Genomic DNA, 24,057 nt, shown 5'->3' with positions numbered 1-24,057 from the left:
AGGGACATGAAAGGGAAGCAGTGGTTGGGAAGGGAGTGAGACAGGGTTGTAGCCTCTCCCCAATGCTATTCAATTTGTATATTGAGCAAGCAGTAAAGGAAACAAAAGAAAATTTTGGAGTAGGCATTAAAATCCATGGAGAAGAAATAAACACTTTGAGGTTCGCCGATGACATTGTAATTCTGTCAGAGACAGCAAAGGACTTGCAAGAGCAGTTGAACGGAATGGATAGCGTCTTGAAAGGAGGGTATAAGATGAACATCAACAAAAGCAAAATGAGGATAATGGAATGTAGTCGAATTACGTCGGGTGATGCTGAGGGAATTAGATTAGGAAATGAGACACTTAAAGTAGTAAAGGAGTTTTGCTATTTGGGGAGCAAAATAACTGATGATGGTCGAAGTAGAGAGGATATAAAATGTAGACTGGCAATGGCAAGGAAAGCGTTTCTGAAGAAGAGAAATTTGTTAACATTGAGTATAGATTTAAATGTCAGGAAGTCGTTTCTGAAAGTATTTGTATGGAGTGTAGCCATGTATGGAAGTGAAACGTGGACGGTAAATATTTTAGACAAGAAGAGAATAGAAGCTTTCGAAATGTGGTGCTACAGAAGAATGCTGAAGATTAGATGGGTAGATCACATAACTAATGAGGAGGTATTGAATAGAATTGGGGAGAAGAGGAGCTTGTGACACAACTTGACTAGAAGAAGGGATCGGTTGTTAGGACATGTTCTGAGACATCGAGGGATCACCAATTTAGTATTGGAGAGCAGCATGGAGGGTAAAAATCGTAGAGGGACACCAAGAGATGAATACACTAAGAAGATTCAGAAGGATGTAGGCTGCAGTAGGTACTGGGAGATGATGAAGCTTGCACTACTGGGAGATGAAGAAGCTTGCACAGGATAGAGTAGCATGGAGAGCTGCATCAAACCAGTCTCAGGACTGAAGGCAACAACAACATGTGTAGGATGACATAATATATTAGTCAGAACATATGTTCTTGAAATTTCAGCAGTGAACCATACTGTGCACCAGGACTGACCTTGTAGCATTTGCTATAAGAATTGAATGAGAGTTTCTTTGATACTCATGCTTATTTGTTGAACCCAACACAAAACACATTCCACTTATTAGTATCTCCTGTATATTCTCTATTAATGCTACCTGGTAAGAGCCCAAGGCTGATGAGAAATACATAGCAAGTTGGTTGAATGAGGTTTTGCAAGCCACTTCCTTCGTGAAAAGAGTTACATTTTCTTGGGATTCTTCTAATAGTTTTCGGTTCGGTGCCTGCCTTTCATATTGCTTGGTTTGTATATAATGCTGTAAGCTTCCTGGCCAGTGTCAAGATGATTAAAATTCTTATGTGTGTTGTAACAAAATATAAAATAGTATAAAATAGAAAATACTTTAAAATATATAATCAATAAAACTGACATTTTGGCCATGTTACAATGATCTTCTTCACAACAGGAATGGTTTTACTGAGGGAAAGGTGCCCCTATTTACTGCAAACTATTGGCGTCAATACACTATATTTCTGGAACTTTACTGGTCTTAGACTATAGTAGACTAGTCACGATGAGAGGGAGGAGGCTGTTCATGGATTGTCTGGCTTGTTGATGATTGACACCGGTATGCAAATCAGCACTTTGCTTCTGATGGGCATACTTTTTCCCTGGTGTAAGCAAAAATGCTCTGACAGTTCCTATATAGCTGTTTGTTTAGGCTGTCGTGTCTGTGCCCGGTGAGGCTTCATCCCTGCACTGCTCACTAAGATAGCTGCCAGCCAGGAACTGAAAGCTTACAGCTGTCCTCTCTATCAGTCTTGTCAGGCTGGTTATTAATGTCAGTTTCCTGATTTGCCGACAGGTGCCAATCATCAACAAGCCAGATAGTCTGTGAATAGCCTTGTTCCTACCCTCTCCCTCTTGTCATGACTAGCCTGTCATAGTCAAGGGCCAATAAAGTTCCAGAAATATGACATACTGACATGGATAGTTTGCAATAAATAAGGGCAACTTTTCTTCAGTAAAACCAGTCTTGCCATGCCGTGAAGGCCATTGCAAATATGGCTGATATATCAGTTTTGTAGTTTAAATATTTTAAAGTGTTTTAAATTTTATACAATGATGTTGTCCTGAAAATCTTCATTGACCTTCTAATGTTATATATCAAGTCAAATGCATGTTCTGTGAACAGTATCTATCTTATAAGACTTACTGGGGTTATTTCTGAGGCTATTTTAGCATTTTAAGAGGAAGAAGTATCATTGAAAGATTTATTGATGGTCAACACCTGCTCCACTGACAAATTTCGCAAAAGAACCAATTGATGTATAATAATATGAGTGTTACATAAAGTCTGATTTTACCACATGTTCAGTGCAATACTTTGATAAATGTAAATAAGCATTATAAAATGATTTTATGTTGGGTATGATGCATGACTACAATAGCCTAAGAATTATTATACAGGGTGGTCCATTGATCGTGACTGGGCCAAATATCTCATGAAATAAGCGTCAAACAAAAAAAACTACAAAGAACGAAACTTGTCTAGCTTGAAGAGTTAAACCAGATGGTGCTATGGTTGGCCCGCTAGATGGTGCTGCCATAGGTCAAATGGATTTCAACTACTTTTTTTAAATAGGAACCCCCATTTTTTATTACATATTTATGTAGTACTTAAAGAAATATGAATGTCAAGATGGACCACTTTTTTTGCTTTGTGATAGATGGCGCTGTAATAGGCACAAGCATATGGCTCACAATTTTAGATGAACAGTTGGTAACAGGTAGGTTTTTTAAATTAAAATACAAAACGTAGGTACATTTGAACATTTTATTTTGGTTTTTCCATTGTGATACATGTACCTTTGTGAACTTATCATTTCTGAGAACGCATGCTGTTACAATGTGATTACCTGTAAATACCACATTAATGCAATAAATGCTCAAAATGATGTCTGTCAACCTCAGTGCATTTGGCAATACGTGTAACGACATTACTCTCAACAGCAAGTAGTTCACCCTGCGAAGTGTTCGCACGTGCATTGACAATGCGCTGACGCATGTTGACAGGCTTTGTCGGTGGATCATGATAGCAAATATCCATCAACTTTCCCCACAGAAAGAAATCCGGGGACGTCAGATCCGGCGAACGTGCGGGCCATGGTGTGGTGCTTCGATGACCAATCCACCTGTCATGAAATATGCTGTTCAATACCGCTTCAATCGCATGCGAGCTATGTGCTAGACATCCACCATGTTGGGGAAGTATATCGCCATTCTGTCATGCACTGAAACATCTTGTAGTAACATTGGTAGAACATTACGTAGGAAATCAACATACATTGCACCATTTAGATTGCCATCGATAAAATGAGGGCCAATTATCCTTCCTCCCATAATGCCACACCATACATTAACCCGCCAAGGTTGCTGATGTTCCACTTGTCATAGCCATCGTGGATTTTCCGTTGCCCAATAGTGCATATTATGCTGGTTTACGTTTCCGCTGTTGGTGAATGACGCTTCGTCACTAAATAGAACACGTGCAAAAAATCTGTCATCGTCCCGTAATTTGTCTTGTGCCCAGTGCCAGAACTGTACATGACGTTCAAAGTCATCGCGATGCAATTCCTGGTGCATAGAAATATGGTACGGGTGCATTCGATGTTGATGTTGCATTCTCAACAACGACGTTTTTGAGATTCCCGAATCTCATGCAGTTTGTCTGTGACTGATGTGGAGATGAGCTGCAACAGCAGCTAAAACACATTCTTGGGCTTCATCATTTGTTGCAGGTTGTGGTTGACGTTTCACATGTGGCTGAACACTTCCTGTTTCCTTAAATAACATAACTATCTGGCGAATGGTCCGGACACTTGGATGATGTCGTCCAGGATACCGAGCAGCATACATAGCACATGCCCGTTGGGGATTTTGATCACAATAGCCACACATCAACACGATATCAACCTTTTCTGCAATTGGTAAATGGTCCATTTTAACATGGGTAATGTATCACGCTGCAAGTACAGTCTGCACAGGCGGAATGTTACGTGATACCACGTACTTATACGTTTGTGACTATTACAGCGCCATCTATCACAAAGCAAAAAAAGTGGTCCAACTAAAACATTCATATTTCTTTATGCACTACACGAATATGTAATAAAAAATGGGGGTTCCTATTTTTAAAAAATGCAGTTGATATCCGTTTGACCTATGGCAGTGCCATCTAATGGGCCAACCATAGCGCCATCTGGTTTCCCCCTTCAAGCTAGACGAGTTTTGTTCTTTGTAGTTTTTTTGTTTGATGCTTATTTTGTGAGATATTTGGCCCGATCACTGTCAATGGACCAACCTGTATAATTATTATATGCACCTCAATGTATTGTACACTTGTACATTTGCTATTTCCTCTTAAATGAAAATATGTTTCAGGTTTTTTGACTTATTCCACATCCATGATGACTATTTCATTTAAGATCTGTGGAACAGATATTAGCATACATAAGTAAACACTGATAAACCACAACATTATGACCACTCCCCACCGTGATGTTGGATGCCACCTGGGGTCATTGTTGGCATGTGATGCTATTACAAAATTATGTAAACTGGGCAGACGTGGACGGGGGATCACCCTAGTGAAGATATGGGCTGCGAATAGGGAAACCCATTGAGATAAGTGACTTTGACAAAGGGCAGATTATTATTATGCAGAGCCTGTAAACGAGTATCTCGAGAATGGTGAAGCTAGTCAAATGTTCACATGCTAATGTGGAAAGAGGTAGAAACACAGTGAAACTACTACTAGGTGCTAACTGGTTGGACATCTACGACTCTTCACTGAATGTGGGGTTCCAGGCTTGTGTGCTCTGTAAAGTAGGATAGATGATGATCTGTGGCATCTGTACCAAATGAGCACAATGCTGGTGCATGCACAAATGTTTTCAGATCACACTGTTCATCTTACATTGTTGAACATGGAGCTCCACAGCAGACCATCACTACATGTTCACATGTTGACCCAACGACATAGTCAGTCAGGATTGCAGTGGGCACAGGACCATGAGGTTTTGAATGTTGATCAATAATTGAGTGAATCACATTTTTGCTACACTAGGTTGATAGTCATTTCCACAAACGGTATCACCAAGGTGAATGGCAGCTCGAAACGTGCAGCGCACCATGGACGTGGACTGGTGGGAGCAGTATTATGGTATGGGAGACATTCTCCTGAGCTTGCATAGGACCTGTGGGGTAGTAATCGAAGACAGGCTGACAGCTGCGAACCAGCTGCATCCCTTCGTGCTTGATGTCTTCCCCAATGGCGATGCCATATTTCAGCCATAAAAATGTCCATGTTTGAGGAGCATTATAGTGAACTCATGTTGATGTTTTGGTGACCAAATTCATCGGATGTAAATCCTACGGAATCCACGCGGATCACTATCAGACGCCACCACTACGGACGCAAATTAGCGGCCCGTTATCACACGAATTACCTGACCTGTCTGTAGACAACTAATGCCACAACTCCCACAAACCTACCAATAAACTGTTGGATCCATGATATGCAGGATCAGTGATGTATTTTGTTCCGATGATGGACAAACAAGTTATTAAGTAGATGTCATAATGTTTTGGCTCGTTGGTGTATGTATTTTCTCAACTGTCTTTGCCCACAGTCTGTGTTTTCAGCCAACACTATGTAACTGCCAATACTGTGACATAACATTGTAAAAGTTATCCACAGATGAATAAAATTACTGCTACCTGTTATACCTTTACTTATAAGTGACATGGGAAAATTGTCACGAGCTACAGTGATGGTTGTAAGTTTGAGCTTAACTGTGCCCTTGTCATAATTTTGGTTTGTTATTATTGTCAAGGACATATTGCCATGAGAGATTTCACATCTGTTCAACTTTTTAAAATATTCAGTGTAAGTGTCTCAAATATTTTTAAAAAATGTTTCACTTGGCAGTATGATTTAAGACATTAGTTACTATCAATTTCAATACTGTGAACGCTAATGTATCTGCACTTTGACAGCTCTTTGCCATCAGTGAAAGACTAAAGCAACCAAGACCCGCACCAGAGCTGTTGGATAGGCGTCTGGATTTCAGCCATGTGCTAGATTTCTGCAGCCAGTTGACAAGCATTAAAGTACTTGGATCACGTGCAGCTGTTGGAACAAGCAACATAGTGCCCAGTAGCCTGCCTTTTGAGCTGTCTGTTTTCCGTTCATTAGAATCTCTTGAACTGGCAGAGGTATGTTTTTTTTAATTATTATTTGTAAGTATTTTTATTTCAGATAACAGGCAATTACCAGATGCTTGCCATTTGGAATTGACTTGTTTATGCCTTCATGGTAAAAGAATCATCTTAATAACCATCAAAAGTGGTGTTTATGATGTTCATCACAGAAAGTTACCTGTGCATGAAATTTTGTGTAACCTCTATGTAAATCTTATATTTTTTGATTCATTTGTTCAGTCATCTTTCAGTTGCACTCTGTCTTCTTCAGGAATGCAGAATGAATATAATAATACATCATTCAGAGGGGCATCACTTTCTTTATGCTAAATTAACTATTATCCTGCTTGTTTATGGGATACTATTAAATGTTACAGTTTATCTTTATTTCAAAATAACAAAAAAGGGTGACACTTTGAGAAGAGCTGCAGTTTTTCCAGTTATGAGTATTAGCTGCTGCATGTTGCACATTTATGAAAGGATGTGTGTTATTGCCCAAGGGGATAAATTACTTCTGTACTGATACATACTGGGGTTATTTTATTGTGACACTAACTGCAACACTAATAAGGTTCTTTAATTCCAGGATAAGGTAATGAGAACTCATTACTGGAGTGTGTAAATAAAATATTATTTTAATTATTTGTAAGGTTTTGAATATTTCCAGAAAACGTAAAAGCTAAACATTTATTAGAGAATTCATATCAGTTGTCAGTACTGCAACACTTGTAAAACCATCTTGATAAGAGTTGTCAGCTTCACTTTAACATGTGACACAAAATAATGACTCGTCTCACAGCAGTGGTAAGAGTCATGTAATCGCCTAATATCACTCTGGAAAATTTCAAATCTGCCCAGTGGATTGGAAAATATACACCAGTAACAGTCAAGGCACCATATCCAGCTTGTTCACTGCAACTTCCACAGAAATCTCTTTAGAGACAAAACTCGATAACAGTTCAAAGCTAAATATGCCAAAATCGAAACAATCAAAGTTTAAACAGAATCAAATACAGTTTATTCACATCATTTAATGCTCACCATGTCCATCTCTTCTCCCATCAACACGTCCAGCTAGCTAATAGCCCCATTATGTATTACAAGGCCTCTACCAACTGACTACATCTGTGCACACTGTCACAATACTCATTAAAAAAAAATTACCACACATGATCACAAACTTACAAATTCTTGTAAACTTTTCATATATGAAGAATAACATTGTCAATTACTAAAAATTACTAATTTCTGGCTTCAGAAACTTGTAATAATTTCACATCACCTCGACCACAGAGGCTAACTCATGTCGTACATGTATGATGGCTGACTGACGGATTCCCAGACTTCATGAGCTTCAAACAAGTCATAAATTGTTTAAACATTGAGACACTTCAGCCAGTCAGCTAGGAGATCCAGAATGGTTGCCTTTTGACATGGACATGAACATTCTCATTGGCCGTCTGTGTTCTCCCTCTAATACCACTACTGTGGCAAATGCTATCTCCTGGCAGGAATTCTTGCATTATTTAGTCCCACTTAATGAGAATGCCTAGCATCAACAAAAAGTTTACTACTGTTAAGCAGATGTACAGCAAAAACAGCAAAAATTCGTGCCAACTCAGTTAGCAGTGTAGGGAAGGCCTATGTATTAATTCCTGGCTGCAAATGAAAGTGAGCCCCCGCAGTTTGCGGAACTCCTGGAAACTTTACCATACTCTGGCTCTTGACCCACGAATAAATAAGACCACATCCCTGTATATGGTTGTCTACTGGTTGGATTCAAATGAATGTAAAATCCTTGCCCCATTTAAAATCCTTTTTGGACTCACATTCTGGCCAAGGATTTGCAATAGTATTCTCCTTGATTACTTTAGCAGCATAAATACTTCATTTTTTTCTGTATTTCCCATCAGATTATACCCCAGGATAGTACTGGCCAAAGTTATGAAAACATATACTAGAATTTTTGCCTGTAGATCAGTATAATTTTAGAGATTTGCAGGTACCATACATAATGGACTAAGATTTAATTTTTGAAGAATTTTTCAGAATATTGATTCAGTTGTAGTTCATTATTTATCTAAACACATCAGCTTTTCATACATGGGCCTATCTTTTCAACTACTCAGCAGTTACTGAAATGGACTTATAGTCCATGTACCTATTGCCAATATCTTCAAACCACTTAGTCCGGGTTTCCTTAATTAAAACTGTCAAAAATTATCTCCATACAAAACAGCAGCTACATAAAAAAGGTTGCACTATGTACTAGCATTTATAGCATGGCAGAGGGAAAATAGGAAAGGGTTAAGGAAGTGAAAATTGAAAAAGATTAGATAAGAAAGTTACCTAGTTGAATTGAATTGAATTGAATTTTATTTCATCCTGTAAGATTACATTGTGTACAGTAAATGTACATGTAATATAGGACATACCAAATTTCCATTCATTATCACTTATTTTTCTACACCTTTAGCTTACATTTTTACATAATTGATAATGAATAACAATATATACAAATTTAATGGCATAAGTATTCTGCAACACTGTAAAACTCTTTTTCAATGAGATAGTCTTTAAATTTCTTTGGAAAGTCATTGTGAAGTACACTATCTTGCAGGTTTTTAGGCAGACTTCTTAGTAGTCTGACACCAGAGTACTGGGGTCCTTTTTCTAGCATTGCCAGTCGATGGGGTATGCTCTGTACTTCATTCTTCCTTCTTGTATTGTGGGTGTGTACACTAGCATTTGTAATCCAGTCCTCACTACCTTTTGTGATGTACATTATTGTTTTGTATATATACAACGATGAAAAAGTTAATATACCTAAATTCTTGAAACAGTTTCTGCATGTTTCAGAGGTCTTTCTTCTTAAAATGGTCCTAATTGCTATTTTTTTGCAATGTGAACACTTGTTTTGTCTCTTGTTTGTTTGAGTTTCCCCACACAGTCACTCCATAGTGTAAGTATGGTTCAAAAAGTCCATGATACACTGTACACAGAAGGTTCTTGTCTGAATACTGTGATAGCTGCATCATTAAGAATATGACAGAGATCAGTTTCTTACAGACATTGTGGGGACCAAGCAGCAATCGGTATTGTAATTGTAAACTGTTGAAGCTGCGTTGGTAAAGTACCGGAACTTCAAGCGCTGATAGAAAGCACCGAAGCTGAAATCGTTATAGGTACAGAAAGCTGGCTGAAGCCAGAGATAAATTCTGCCGAAATTTTTACAAAGGCACAGATGGTGTTTAGAAAGGATAGATTGCATGCAACCGGTGGTGGAGTGTTCGTCGCTGTTAGTAGTAGTTTATCCTGTAGTGAAGTAGAAGTGGATAGTTCCTGTGAATTATTATGGGTGGAGGTTACACTCAACAACCGAGCTAGGTTAATAATTGGCTCCTTTTACCGACCCCCCGACTCAGCAGCATTAGTGGCAGAACAACTGAGAGAAAATTTGGAATACACTTCACATAAATTTTCTCAGCATGTTATGGTCTTAGGTGGAGATTTCAATTTACCAGATATAGACTGGGACACTCAGATGTTTAGGACGGGTGGTAGGGACAGAGCATCGAGTGACATTATACTGAGTGCACTATCCGAAAATTACCTCGAGCAATTAAACAGAGAACCGACTCGTGGAGATAACATCTTGGACCTACTGATTACAAACAGACCCGAACTTTTCGACTCTGTAAGTGCAGAACAGGGAATCAGTGATCATAAGGCCGTTGCAGCATCCCTGAATATGGAAGTTAATAGGAATATAAAAAAAGGGAGGAAGGTTTATCTGTTTAGCAAGAGTAATAGAAGGCAGATTTCAGACTACCTAACAGATCAAAACGAAAATTTCTGTTCCGACACTGACAATGTTGAGTGTTTATGGAAAAAGTTCAAGGCAATCGTAAAATGCGTTTTAGACAGGTACGTGCCGAGTAAAACTGTGAGGGACGGGAAAAACCCACCGTGGTACAACAATAAAGTTAGGAAACTACTGCGAAAGCAAAGAGAGCTTCACTCCAAGTTTAAACGCAGCCAAAACCTCTCAGACAAACAGAAGCTAAACAATGTCAAAGTTAGCGTAAGGAGGGCTATGCGTGAAGCGTTCAGTGAATTCGAAAGTAAAATACTAGGTACCGATTTGACAGAAAATCCTAGGAAGTTCTGGTCTTACGTTAAATCAGTAAGTGGCTCGAAACATCATGTCCAGACACTCCAGGATGATGATGGCATTGAAACAGAGAATGACAAGCGTAAAGCTGAAATACTAAACACCTTTTTCCAAAGCTGTTTCACAGAGGAAGACCGCACTGCAGTTCCTTCTCTAAATCCTCGCACCAACGAAAAAATGGCTGACATCGAAATAAGTGTCCAAGGAATAGAAAAGCAACTGGAATCACTCAACAGAGGAAAGTCCACTGGACCTGACAGGATACCAATTCGATTCTACACAGAGTACGCGAAAGAACTTGCCCCCCTTCTAACAGCCGTGTACCGCAAGTCTCTAGAGGAACAGAAGGTTCCAAATGATTGGAAAAGAGCGCAGGTAGTCCCAGTCTTCAAAAAGGGTCGTCGAGCAGATGCGCAAAACTATAGACCTATATCTCTGACGTCGATCTGTTGTAGAATTTTAGAACATGTGTTTTGTTCGAGTATCATGTCGTTTTTGGAAACTCAGAATCTACTATGTAGGAATCAACATGGATTCCGGAAACAGCGATCGTGTGAAAGCCAACTCGCTTTATTTGTTCATGAGACCCAGAAAATATTAGATACAGGCTCCCAGGTAGATGCTATTTTTCTTGACTTCCGGAAGGCGTTTGATACAGTTCCGCACTGTCGCCTGATAAACAAAGTAAGAGCCTACGGAATATCAGACCAGCTGTGTGGGTGGATTGAAGAGTTTTTATTAAACAGAACACAGCATGTTGTTATCAACGGAGAGACATCTACAGACATTAAAGTAACCTCTGGCGTGCCACAGGGGAGAGTTATGGGACCATTGCTTTTCACAATATATATAAATGACCTAGTAGATAGTGTCGGAAGTTCCATGCGGCTTTTCGCGGATGATGCTGTAGTATACAGAGAAGTTGCAGCATTAGAAAATTGTAGCGAAATGCAGGAAGATCTGCAGCGGATAGGCTCTTGGTGCAGGGAGTGGCAACTGACCCTTAACATAGACAAATGTAATGTATTGCGAATACATAGAAAGAAGGATCCTTTATTGTATTATTATATGATAGCGGAACAAACACTGGTAGCAGTTACTTCTGTAAAATATGTGTGAGTATGCGTGCGGAACGATTTGAAGTGGAATGATCATATAAAATTAATTGTTGGTAAGGCGGGTACCAGGTTGAGATTCATTGGGAGAGTCCTTAGAAAATGTAGTCCATCAACAAAGGAGGTGGCTTACAAAACACTCGTTCGACCTATACTTGAGTGTTGCTCATCAGTGTGGGATCCGTACCAGATCGGGTTGACGGAGGAGATAGAGAAGATCCAAGGAAGAGCGGCGCGTTTCGTCACAGGGTTATTTGGTAACCGTGATAGCGTTACGGAGATGTTTAACAAACTCAAGTGGCAGACTCTGCAAGAGAGGCGCTCTGCATCGCGGTGTAGCTTGCTCGCCAGGTTTCGAGAGGGTGCGTTTCTGGATGAGGTATCGAATATATTGCTTCCCCCTACTTATACCTCCCGAGGAGATCACGAATGTAAAATTAGAGAGATTAGAGCGCGCACAGAGGCTTTCAGACAGTCGTTCTTCCCGCGAACCATACGCGACTGGAACAGGAAAGGGAGATAATGACAGTGGCACGTAAAGTGCCCTCCGCCACACACCGTTGGGTGGCTTGCGGAGTATAAATGTAGATGTAGATGTAGATGTAGAATATGTTTTTTCCATTTCAGTTCATTATTCACAAGAATCTAGCAGATTCTGCTTCTTCCAGCCTTGTTCCATCAACCTATAAATCCATGTCTACAGCCTTTTCCTTTTTAAACACTGTGTACATAGTCTTTTTTAGATTTATAACCAGTTCATTTTCCAACAGCCATTGAGCTGTGACATTTGCAGATGTGTATGCTCTTCTCTCCAGCTTTGCCATATTTTGGTCACTATTTAGTATTGTCATGTCATCAGCATACAATATTTCTTCCTCCTCAACACCTGTATCATTAACAAACACATTAAATAACAATGGCCCCATTACCGAACCCTGCGGCACACCATATTTGATGGGTTTGGTTTCTGATTGGTATGAGTTTCCTAATGATACATAACTGCTTGCGGTTACACAAGTATGATTTTATCCATTCACCTGGTCGCCCTCGAATGCCATAGTTGCTTAATTTTTGTATCAGCATTTCATTGTCAGTGGTGTCAAATGCCTTTGAAAGATCCAGAAACATTGCAGAGACAACCTTTTTCTCATCTAAGGATTGTAAAATGTATCCTGTTAGACTGGCAATTGCTGATTCTGTAGATTTACCCTTTCTGAAACCATGTTGTGAGGGTATGAGAATCTTATGTTTGTCCAAATAGTTAACTAATCTGGTATACATAAGCATTTCTAGGATTTTTGAGAAACCTGATATCAGTGAAACTGGTCTGTAGTTGTTGGGATCATCCTTATACTTATACCCTTTCTTGTACACTGGCACTACATTCGTTATCTTCAGTTCTTCTGGAAAAATCGCATCTCTGAAAGAACAGTTTTCTATGTTCAGCAGTGGTGTTGTTATATCCTCACTTACCAGCTTTATTACATGATTTGATATTTCACCATCACCAGCTGATTTCTTGGACTTCAGTTTCTGTATAGTTTTCCGCAATTCATCTTCCGTGACTGGTCTTAGGAACATAGTACTGCATGTTCTTTTTGGTACCTTAATACTCTTCTGTTTTTGACTATTTATTTCCAATTTTAAGTTTTCTACTACACTAGGGAGAAGATGCAGGATATAATGAGTTGAAAGGTATGTAAAGCAATAAGACATGCTGAAGTCTTTTGCTGGCTGGTGGGAACAAGTCACACTCAGATTCACTTTTCATCTTGACACTGTCAGTTTAGGCTGGTTTTGTGATTTGTGATCATGTCACCAGCAAATATGTTAATTTTTTTACAGGTGCCAAAACTTCCGTACTAGATCTTTTTTTATAACAGAAACGGCCTTGTGGAGTGCTGTTGTTTTATACTTCTCCATTTTAGGTTCTGTTTTGAAGGTTTGATTCAGTCTGTTAATGTGACAGTGTCTCCTATGCTGCAGATAGGAATCCATTTGTATGAGGGGCCTGTTCTTAATACTATAACACTGTAACTTGGCAAATAAAATTTTTTGATCAAGATGTTCAAAGAATTTGGCAAAGCCACAGAAAATTTATGTGCTATTTGTTAAACCAGTGTGCGGTATGTTGTTCTTTCATTCATTCATTCTGTAGTTTTTTCTATTGTGATAGTAAGTCCTAACTGTCCTCACTTCTTTAGACTGATAGCTTGCTGTTTCTGTTTTCTTTATTTCTAATCTTTCTCCAGATCATCAAGGAGCTGATTCCTGTGCCTTCTGGGTTTTCTTATTCTCTTCACATATATCTTTCTAAGAACTAGTTTTATTGTGCTATTTCTTCATAGTGGATCCCCAATCCAGTGATTGCCTTTCTTTTCCCTCTCTTCTTAGCACCTCTCCATTTCTCACCGTTTGTCTTCCCAATTTTTATCACACTCATTCTTCAAAAGCTTTTTCATGTCCACCTTCATTTAGTCCTTTTTTCCATTGGTGGTCTTTTTTGGGTTAACTTCCAGTGACTAAATTCAACTTGACATAATATTTCAGTGGTCCACCAGTCTGTAATCTTCAGGTGAGAGACTCTCGCCGAGTTTCATCTAACTTTTTCAGGTATGTCATATCTTCTTTTCCTTATCAACAGCTCAGTTGTTTTGGACTGTTTTGCCAATTATTTATTTCAGGCAAGCTCAGCTTACCTTTGCAATGTCTTGTCAAGTCTTCTGAGCATTTTTCTTACTTCCTCACTGCTTCTGTGCTTTATTTGCACCTCCATCCTTTGTTTTACTGTGTTAAAAGGCCTAGCGAAGTGATGCAACAGTTAGGACACTGCCCATATGTTCCTCATTGTGGCATCCTGATTTACATTTTCCAGGGTGTCCCCCTATTGCATTTATTGACTGCAAAGATAACTCCGTTAAAAAGGCCATCACCATTTCTTTCCCCTTTCATGTCTGATATTAATGAAGTTATCTGTCTTTTTTGACCTCATTGTCGGCAGGACATGACTCCTCCCTTTCTTCCCACATAAAAAAAAGAGCCATTGCTCTATTTGTATGTCTTTGTTGTCTAAAAATATACAAAAAGTTTTGTTTGTTAGGCTGTTGAAATAACACTCTTTTACTTACTGCAATTACTGTTTTGCATTGGCAGCAATGTATAATGCCATAAATATTGACAGTGTTATGAAAAGGCTTGTCATATAGCGGAGATCTTGAGTCGCAGGCAGGCACAACAAAAAGACTACTAAACATGTAAGCTTGTGGCCAGAAGGTCTTGTTCTGAAATAGACAAAACACACACACACACACACACACACACACACACACACACACACACACACACACACACACACGTACACAAATGCAGCTAACACACATGTTATCACTGTCTCTGGCTGATGAATTATCTCAGAATATGATGCCATATGAAAGCAGTGAAAATAGGCATAGTAAATTAACTTACAGATATCTTTATTGCCAAAATTTGCAATAAACCTAATAGCATAAGTAGCTGAACTCAAACATGTCAGCAGATCATCAATGTGTTTCTTTCTGTTCAGTCTCTCATCAATGCATACACCCAAAAATTAATAATTTTCTGAAAGATGTTATTTACAGTTTCCTCATCTAATTCTTGTTTGTTGAGTGTGAGTACTATGCTTGTATCATTAGCAAAAAGAACTAGCTTTGCATCTTCATGAATATAGAGTGGCAAGTCATTAATATATGATAAGAACAATAGGGACCTAAGAGTGAACCCTATGGAACCCCCATTCTTGATGCCTCCTTAGTTTTAGGAATCTTCAATTTTTTGTCCATTATGTGAACTGTTTATTTCAACCTTCTGCACTCTTCCAGTTAACTGTGAATTAAACCATTTGTGCACTGTACGACTCATATCACAATACTTAAGCTTATCTAGAAGAATTCCATGATTTACATAATCAAAAGCCTTTGAGAGATAACAAAAAATTCCAGTGGGTGATGTTTGGTTATTCAGAGCATTTAATATTTGATCATTGAAAGCATATATAGCATTTTCTGTTGAAAACCTATCTGAAAACCAAATTGACATTATACTAGTACTTTACCAGTACAAATATGTGAATCTACTCTTGAATACATAACTTTTCCAAGAATTTTGGATAAAGCTGTCAGAAGTGAGATTGTGCGGAAGTTGTTGGCATCAGACCTATCCCCCATTTTATGTAGTGGTTTCGACAATAGCGTATTTCAGTCAGTCAGCAAAAGTGTGCTGTCTCAGTGAGCTATTACACATGTTGCTGAGGATCCTATTTATCTGTTAAGAACAAGCTTTTAGTACTCTGTTGAAATGCCATCAACTCTGTGTGATCTTTTACTTTTGAGTGAGTTTATTATTTTCCTAATTTCAGTAGGAGAGGTAGGTAGATTTTCAATTTTATCAGATTTTTCATATAATTTCAACTTCTGACTTTTTGTTAGTAAATTTCTCATTTAGTTTGATGGTAATACAGTCCTCCTGCTTCCTGGGCTCTTGGTTGTCCCGTTTCCCTTTCAACAATATTCCAAATTACTTTAGTTTTACTATCAGAGGTGCTAATACATGTAGTTCTGGACCTATAATAACTTTCCTTAATATAGTACAGCAGTTTTTATAATATTTGACTGTTCCTGGGCCATTACTCATCCTTGCTATTAGATTCATTTTCCTTTTCCAGTTACAAGATATTTTTATTCTTTAGTAAGCCATGGTTTTTACATGGTTTCTTACAATTGTATTTCACTGTTTTCAGATATACTCACAAGTGTATCATGAATAAGTAACATTTAAATTAGCATCAGGTTCCTGGTACAGCTCACCTGTTACAAGCTTTCCTTAAAATTCGCAATTGTTAAATTGTTAATTGAATGGATACTTTCATTTAAACACCATTACCCTTGATATGTTGAAGGATATTGCTAGGCAGCATTTTAAAACTGTGTTGCCTCAAGAGCAGATAAATAGCCATCTCAGGACAGATTTATTGCCTGTTTATAGGATCTGATCATTAGATGCAGCAATATAGATATTGAAAAGATGTGACTTGTCTCACCCCCCCAGCTTTATGAGTGCCTCCAAGGATTTTCTCCTCTTGTTCTTCACACAGATTGTAATGTATAAACTGTTGATGTAGGTAGACCTTTACTGTCATTTCTGGGTCTCAGAATCGTATCAAGTGCCTTTGTATAGTCAATAAATGAAATGTGGGTTTTTAAAGTTGATATCTTATAGGTCAATTGTTGTAATATGAATACACAGTTACTGTAAGAACATACTTTCCTGAAGAAATGCTGCTGTTCTCCTAAAAGGGATGTATTAATTATGTATAGCTAACTTGTAATAATTTTAACTTAGACTTTATATTGTGCTATTAATAAACTTCGAACCAGTGTAATTGCCACATTCTTGGATTAAGTTTCTTCATAGCATGTAAAATACTTGTTTGCAGTTCATTACATGTCTCTCAACACTTAACACCACACACTCCTCACACACTTGCAGATGACTTCAGAGCCATAACTTGCTGACACACCTCCGTTCGTCTCCATGATGAACTGTATTAAGCATTATGTTATTATGTAACGGGAAAGACAGAATAAACAATCTGCTATAAAATCAAAACCTGTTATTATGTAACTGGGAAGACAGCATAAACAATCTGCTATAAAATCAAAACAAGATTAAAAGAATTTATTAGACACATCATTGTAAGTAGATTGAATTAGACCACCACTTTTTGTGGCCATAAATATCTGTATTGTGAGATACATAATCGCAGCATAAAAAGTTTTTAGGTGGTTCAGTTGGTTTTTCATTATGCTTGCAAAGGTTGCTGGTTCTGTCATTAAACTGTGCTGATGGTTTGAGCAGAATTAGAACCTGTTATAAGAATCTCTGGTTGCCAATGGAGTTTGACCGCCCTCGTACTTGATATATTACCTAGTTTTAATCTGTCACAAAGATCCAGTAGCAAAACAAACTAGTTCAATTTATCTACTGGTTCCAGAGAAAGAGGTTTAAAAATATGACTAACAATAGTTAATCACAAATTGTACATGTCTTCGTATAATGCTGCCGTCATAGAACAAAGGTTCCTTCTCGAGATACTTTCTAAGTCTTCAGTATAACACTGACTTTGCTGCCATTGCAGTTTATTGATATTTGTTCTTATGCAGGTACCACCAACAAATGTGTATGGACTTGGTGCTCTGAGATCATCTCTGGAAAATCTGTCGGTGAATTTTTCAGGACTGGAAACTCTCTCCTATGCACTCCTTTGTGATCAGTTGCACCGAGATCCATCTGATGCCCGCGATGATCAGCATGCGTGGAAGGCTGTAAATAGTGCTAATTTTAGCCATAACCTCCTCACTTGTGTGGATGAGTGAGTATTACAAAATTCCAATTTGATTTGTTACATTTGCACCTTAATAAATATTATTACATCCTTCTCTTAAGAAATTTGACTTTTGAGTGGTTTGAAGTTCAGTTTGTCTACTTGTTCAGCACTTGTATTATATTCTTAAGAGAATTCAGCAATGGTGTCAGCAGACAGACACCTTGTATTGGTTTGACCATCACCAAAATTGACACACACGTTTCATTGATGTGTACTCTTATGAAGACATTGAACTAACATTGATATAGACTTCGAGTCTCATCCATGAAATTATTCAGGAGAGCAGGGCTCTAACATATGTGTAAGCATCTTCGTTTAGTTTTACCACGTTTACTCTAAAAACATTTGAGACAAATGCTGAGGTGGTTTTCTTCCCCATTTTACCGAATGCAGAGAATAGAAATTCTGTCTTCATTTTTCTTTACTACCCACAAATAGTCAGTGGCAGTGCATGGTATTGTGGCAGTGTTGCACAACTCCCAATAATTGTGCACTTCACATATCTCCTTTTCTTATAAGTGTAATATATACTATGAAATATGTTACAACTTCCTGTGGTCACCCAACATCCTCATACTGGACTGAAAATCACTGCCAGGCTCGAAGCAAACTCATGTGGTTTTCACTCTTACTTCAGCTCACTGGTGGATGACAGCACGGCCTCTTGTACTTTGAGCAGGGACGTATTAAGGCCTGTCTGTAACATCAGGTCAGGTAGCTTGCTTGCCCATGACATCACGGGGTGTTGCAATCGGCCTGCTGACTGCCTGACTAAAAGCCGTGTCAGATGCACTGATAAGTAGAACCACTCCATGGAGAACACTTCACCCAGCTTTCTCTCTTCCTGCAACATCAATTTCTTATGCAACCTGCTAGGGTATGCCCTTCTGCCATCCGTACAATTACCAATATTGATATTTCAGTGGCAATCATAACAACTTTTTTATTCACAAATTTGTTTTGAGAATAGAAATTAGGAGGAAATGTTTTCTCAGCACTTAACTAAATTTATATTCTTGTCAATTGTAAATAGGGCTTAGATTTAATGCTAACATTGTGTCATTTGGGAAATTGGTTAGAATTGTGCTGTTGTGGGTGTTACTGCAACCTAAATGTTTATAGAGCTTATTGTAGATGACTACCTACAGGTGTTGGATAAGTTAAAAAAAGTGTATTTTTGCCTCAGCTGTACAATTCATGTTTATTCTTTACCAATTTCAATTATTACAACTATCTTCAATGGAGAAACCTGTCATCCACAATAAAGTCGAATATAGAATATACACGAGCATCATAGAAAATGAAGGAATTAAAAAAGGTCACCATAGTATGATTTTAAAAATGATCTTTTTTAATTACTACACTTTCTATGAGGCTTGTGTGTATTCTGTATTCATCTTTTATGTACTGTACAGCTTTCTCCTGTGAAGATGATTGTAATAATCAAAAGTGATAGAGAATAAACATGCAAGTGTACAACTGATGCCACAAAAAGCTTTTTTCAAATGTAATGTTATGTTTATCATGTGTCTGAATACTATTTTTAAGAACCTTCTGCATGGATGGTGTGGTGTTTCAAGATGATTGAGTATTTTGGTTCTTGATACAGCAGTTTTGTATGCCTTGCTGTATCTGATACATTCTGGACAATGAGAACTAGCTTCTCACATAGACTCTAGGTTGTAGTGTGTGAGTGAAAATTATAGTGTAAATAATTTACAATATACAGACTTTTCCCACCTTTCTGATGAGGAGGGTATTTATAAAAACAGTGCTTCGTTATGTGGCTGTGAAGTTAAAAATGAAGTATTTTACTTCCCATGCCTGTCGTTTGGTAGGAAACCCTCATGGGCAAAAGTGAGAGTTACGGCATAAATCATGTGAGTACCAAATGAAGAAGCATGAATCTTCAGTTGTTCATATACAAAATTATTTAAGACTGGCACATTTTGGAACAGTCAACACAGCTGAATAATTGGATAGTGCATATAGAAGGCAACATGATGGAGCCCATGAGCAAGATACATAATGTGTTTTACATTTGTGTTATAATGTTTTAACAGTTTTCCGTCTTAGGCATATAGGGAGCAGCATCACTTAGCAGTAGAAGAACTCTGCTTTTATTTAGATTACTTGGCCACAGAATACCCAAAATATGAGAAGCATTTTCTGAGAAAATGATTTATAAAAACAGAGTCTTAAATGAGAATAAAATAATTATTTGAAATGCTATTCCAGTACAATTTGTGATTAAAACGTATACAATCCATCATCAAAGAAACTAGCAATATGGTATTTGACTGTTTTCTGGAAATTGTCTTAAATGATTAATTCTGTCTTTTTATGCTCCTAACATGCTTTTTCCTCTTGAATTTCAGTATTCTATAAAAACAGAAATTAAATTCAAATAAATTGAAAGGCTGCTAAAATGCTCCATTCGAGTCAAGTGATGCCTGTGTCGTCACTGGCTAGCTCACTGCTCCTACTGCCGTTATGCTAATTCACAGTGCTGTTCTGTTTTGGAATTTACATTTCAGAAAATGGGTTACAAATTGTGTGTAGTAGCATAATGAACAAATACTTCTATAAAAATTCCTGAAAAGTTATTTTTGAGCGTGCCATAGAAAATAGTCATTTTACGCAACTACTCGTCAGTTGTTCGGTAGTTTAGTTTTTAGAGTGGTAGACCATCAAACTTTACAAGTTCATGTCCATTGATGGCTGGTTCGAATCTAACCCGAAAGAACATTTTAACTTATTTGTCAACCAACTCGAAAGTCATCTTGTACGAAAACCAAATCACAATCACAAAACTTCACCATACTGAGCAGAAACAGATTATTATTGTGTTTTCCTTGCTGTTTGCTTGCACTTACATTTGCAGTCACTGTTCACACACATTAAATTCAAAAAGATATTTTCCAATTAATGTGACCACAAACTTTTTACTTTATTGGAAACAATGTTTTTATCTTCTATTGTCCATCTAGGATTCTTATTGCTTAAACTTTTGCAGTTTAGTCATCTTACATAAAGATGAAGTAAGTCTGCTTCAGATACCAACATTATTTTACACTCACAAACATCACAGCCCTTCTGTTTGTGTCACCTGCATGTTATACATGCTTTATATCTCTCCATACAACCTCATCGTCCTACACCTCGTTGTATTGTGGGAATATAGTGATAACTTTACTACTAGGAATGGTTTCCAAAAAAGTGAGCTGTTTATTTGTAAAGTAAATGCATTTACCCTCTGTTGTCCATTAATCATGCTAAGACTAATGTGAAGCTCTATATATAACACCTCCCACAATCGAAACAACTGCTACAATCAGTCCTTGCTAATGCTGTTTATGTATTTCATGTAAAACTTTAAAAATATGAGACCTTTCCAGGATTCTAACAAGTGACCTCTTGATTTTCAGATGTATTGTTATCCATTGTACCACCGAATGCCTACTATAAATAGGTTTCTGCCGAGTGTCTTCTACAAAGAAAATCAACACTAAGTTTTGCCAAGCTCATGACTGATAGTTGACTATCTAGTTTGATATATGGACCCATTTGCAAAAGTTCTACACTTCCTTAGTACTTCGTGAGTTTAATGATATGCAGGGAGCAGGGAAAAGAATGTCCGTCATTGCATATATCATCACTTTACAGGGCTATTACAAATGATTGAAGCGATTTCATAAATTCACTGTAGCTCCATTTATTGACATATGGTCACGACACACTACAGATACATAGAAAAACTCATAAAGTTTTGTTCAGCTGAAGCCGCACTTCAGGTTTCTGCCGCCAGAGTGCTCGAGAGCGCAGTTAGACAAAATGGCGACAGGAGCTGAGAAAGCATATGTCGTGCTTGAAATGCACTCACATCAGTCAGTCATAACAGTGCAACGACACTTCAGGACGAAGTTCATCAAAGATCCACCAACTGCCAACTCCATTCGGCGATGGTATGCGCAGTTTAAAGCTTCTGGATGCCTCTGTAAGGGGAAATCAACGGGTCGGCCTGCAGTGAGCGAAGAAACGGTTGAACATGTGCGGGCAAGTTTCACGCGTAGCCGTCGACGAATAAAGCAAGCAGGGAGCTAAATGTACCACAGCCGACGGTTTCGAAAATCTTACAGAAAAGGCTAAAGCAGAAGCCTTACCGTTTACAATTGCTACAATTGCTATAAGCCCTGACACCCAATGACAAAGTCAAACGCTTTGAATTTTTGGCGCGGTTGCAACAGCTCATAGAAGAGGATGCGTTCAGTGTGAAACTTGTTTTCAGTGATGAAGCAACATTTTTTCTTAATGTTGAAGTGAACAGACACAATGTGCGAATCTGGGCGGTAGAGAATCCTCACGCATTCATGCAGCAAATTCGCAATTCACCAAAAGTTAACGTGTTTTATGCAATCTCACGGTTTAAAGTTTATGGCCCCTTTTTCTTCTGCAAAAAAAACTTTACAGGACACGTGTATCTGGACATGCTGGAAAATTGGCTCATGCCACAACTGGAGACCGACAGCGCCGACTTCATCTTTCAACAGGATGGTGCTCCACTGCACTTCCATCATGATGTTCGGCATTTCTTAAACAGGAGATTGGAAAACCGATGGATCGGTCGTGGTGGAGATCATGATCAGCAATTCATGTCATGGCCTCCATGCTCTCCCGACTTAACCCCATGCGATTTCTTTCTGTGGGGCTATGATGTCTGCTTGATTATCGGCTTGATGTCTGCTGAATCACTAAAGGGGTACATATCGAACATTTGTGAATGCCTAAAAAAACTTTTTGAGTTTTTGTATGTGTGTGCAAAGCATTGTGAAAATATCTGAAATAATAAAGTTACTGTAGAGCTGTGAAATCGCTTCAATCATTTGTAATAACCCTGTATATGGGTGAAGTATAAACACAGCAAATTTTGCAAGGCTCCCACTATCACCATTCACATTATATAGATACACTGTTTGCAAAAAAAAAATACGTAAAAACCTCCTGATTTCAGCTAATGCTCCCATAACACATTTATAGCTTCATCTTACTCCTAGCCTGTGATGTCACCAGAGCATCAGCCAGTAACAGAGCATTTTTGATCACATTACCAGATCTTGATAAGCTTTAATTACATAAAAATAACAGAAATCTTGTGAGAACATTGACTGTAAATGTTATTTAAATGTTGTTATCAGTCAGAATAACAATAATCTGAACAATATTTTAACTTCGGAAAATAGCCTGTTGTGGAATAATTTGCTTGTTCCAGGACTTTACAGAACATGAGATGGGGTTGGCCAGGCCCATTCTCAATTAATTCTCATAGAACTAGGTTAGCAACATAGCAGTCCATTGTATCAGTTGTTTCATCTACAGATGTCCATATGTTTGAAGTCCCCAGGTCTTTGCGAATTTTGTCCAATACCGGGTTAGCAAAACAAGAAGTAATTGTATGTGTGTGAAAATAGTTATTATTTATTTAGCAAGTATGTTATGTTGGCCTACCTGGCTATAAGATGTTTGGAACACAATTTTTCCTCAGTTCTAAGGGATCAGGGACATCTTTTGATGTATACTTCTCCAAAAAGCCCTTAAGAGTGGGGTTTCTGAGGTTTTCAAGTGGTAATTCGCTCCTGCTAAAGCACCACATGTATCCGTGTAAAATTTTATTTATATCCATGTGAAATTCATTTGTCTTAGGCCTGGGAGCAGTATAAACAAATGGATTTAGTGTATTGCAGATTCTTTTGTTTAAAGTATTCTCGCAATACATGACGCAGACGCGATGTGCGGTTCAACTTGAAATTTTCTAGCACATTTTATCTGAAATTATAAAAGATCTTTCCATTATGTGGATGTGATTAAAAAAAAAAAAAAAAGACAATATTGTTTATTCAGTTTTGTAATATTTTACAAAGGACAAGTGCCTCAGAAAATTTTCCAAAACAGAATAGCTTACTGTTCACTACAACAATCCACCTTTCCTTTTATCCATCGTCAAGACGTACACTTCTGGAACTTTTTAATTTATTTTTATTTATGTATTTATTTTCTGTCCATATAACAA

The 24,057-nt window shown here is 38.0% G+C and overlaps 1 protein-coding gene across 2 annotated transcripts in view; it reads left to right on the top strand.

Moving 5' to 3' along the window:
* The window catches only part of LOC126095005 (nischarin), a 94,735-nt gene that overhangs the window by 9,017 nt on the left and 61,661 nt on the right, over nt 1-24,057 (top strand). For both annotated transcript variants that reach the window (XM_049909662.1, XM_049909663.1), the window contains exons 2-3: nt 6,074-6,292; nt 17,767-17,975. In XM_049909662.1, the coding sequence (XP_049765619.1) occupies nt 6,074-6,292; nt 17,767-17,975 (428 nt within the window). The remainder of the gene's footprint in view (nt 1-6,073; nt 6,293-17,766; nt 17,976-24,057) is intronic.

Source organism: Schistocerca cancellata, chromosome 8, assembly GCF_023864275.1.
Source record: "Schistocerca cancellata isolate TAMUIC-IGC-003103 chromosome 8, iqSchCanc2.1, whole genome shotgun sequence".
Taxonomy (NCBI): Eukaryota; Metazoa; Arthropoda; class Insecta; order Orthoptera; family Acrididae; genus Schistocerca; species Schistocerca cancellata.
This window is presented reverse-complemented; position numbering and strand designations above follow the sequence as displayed.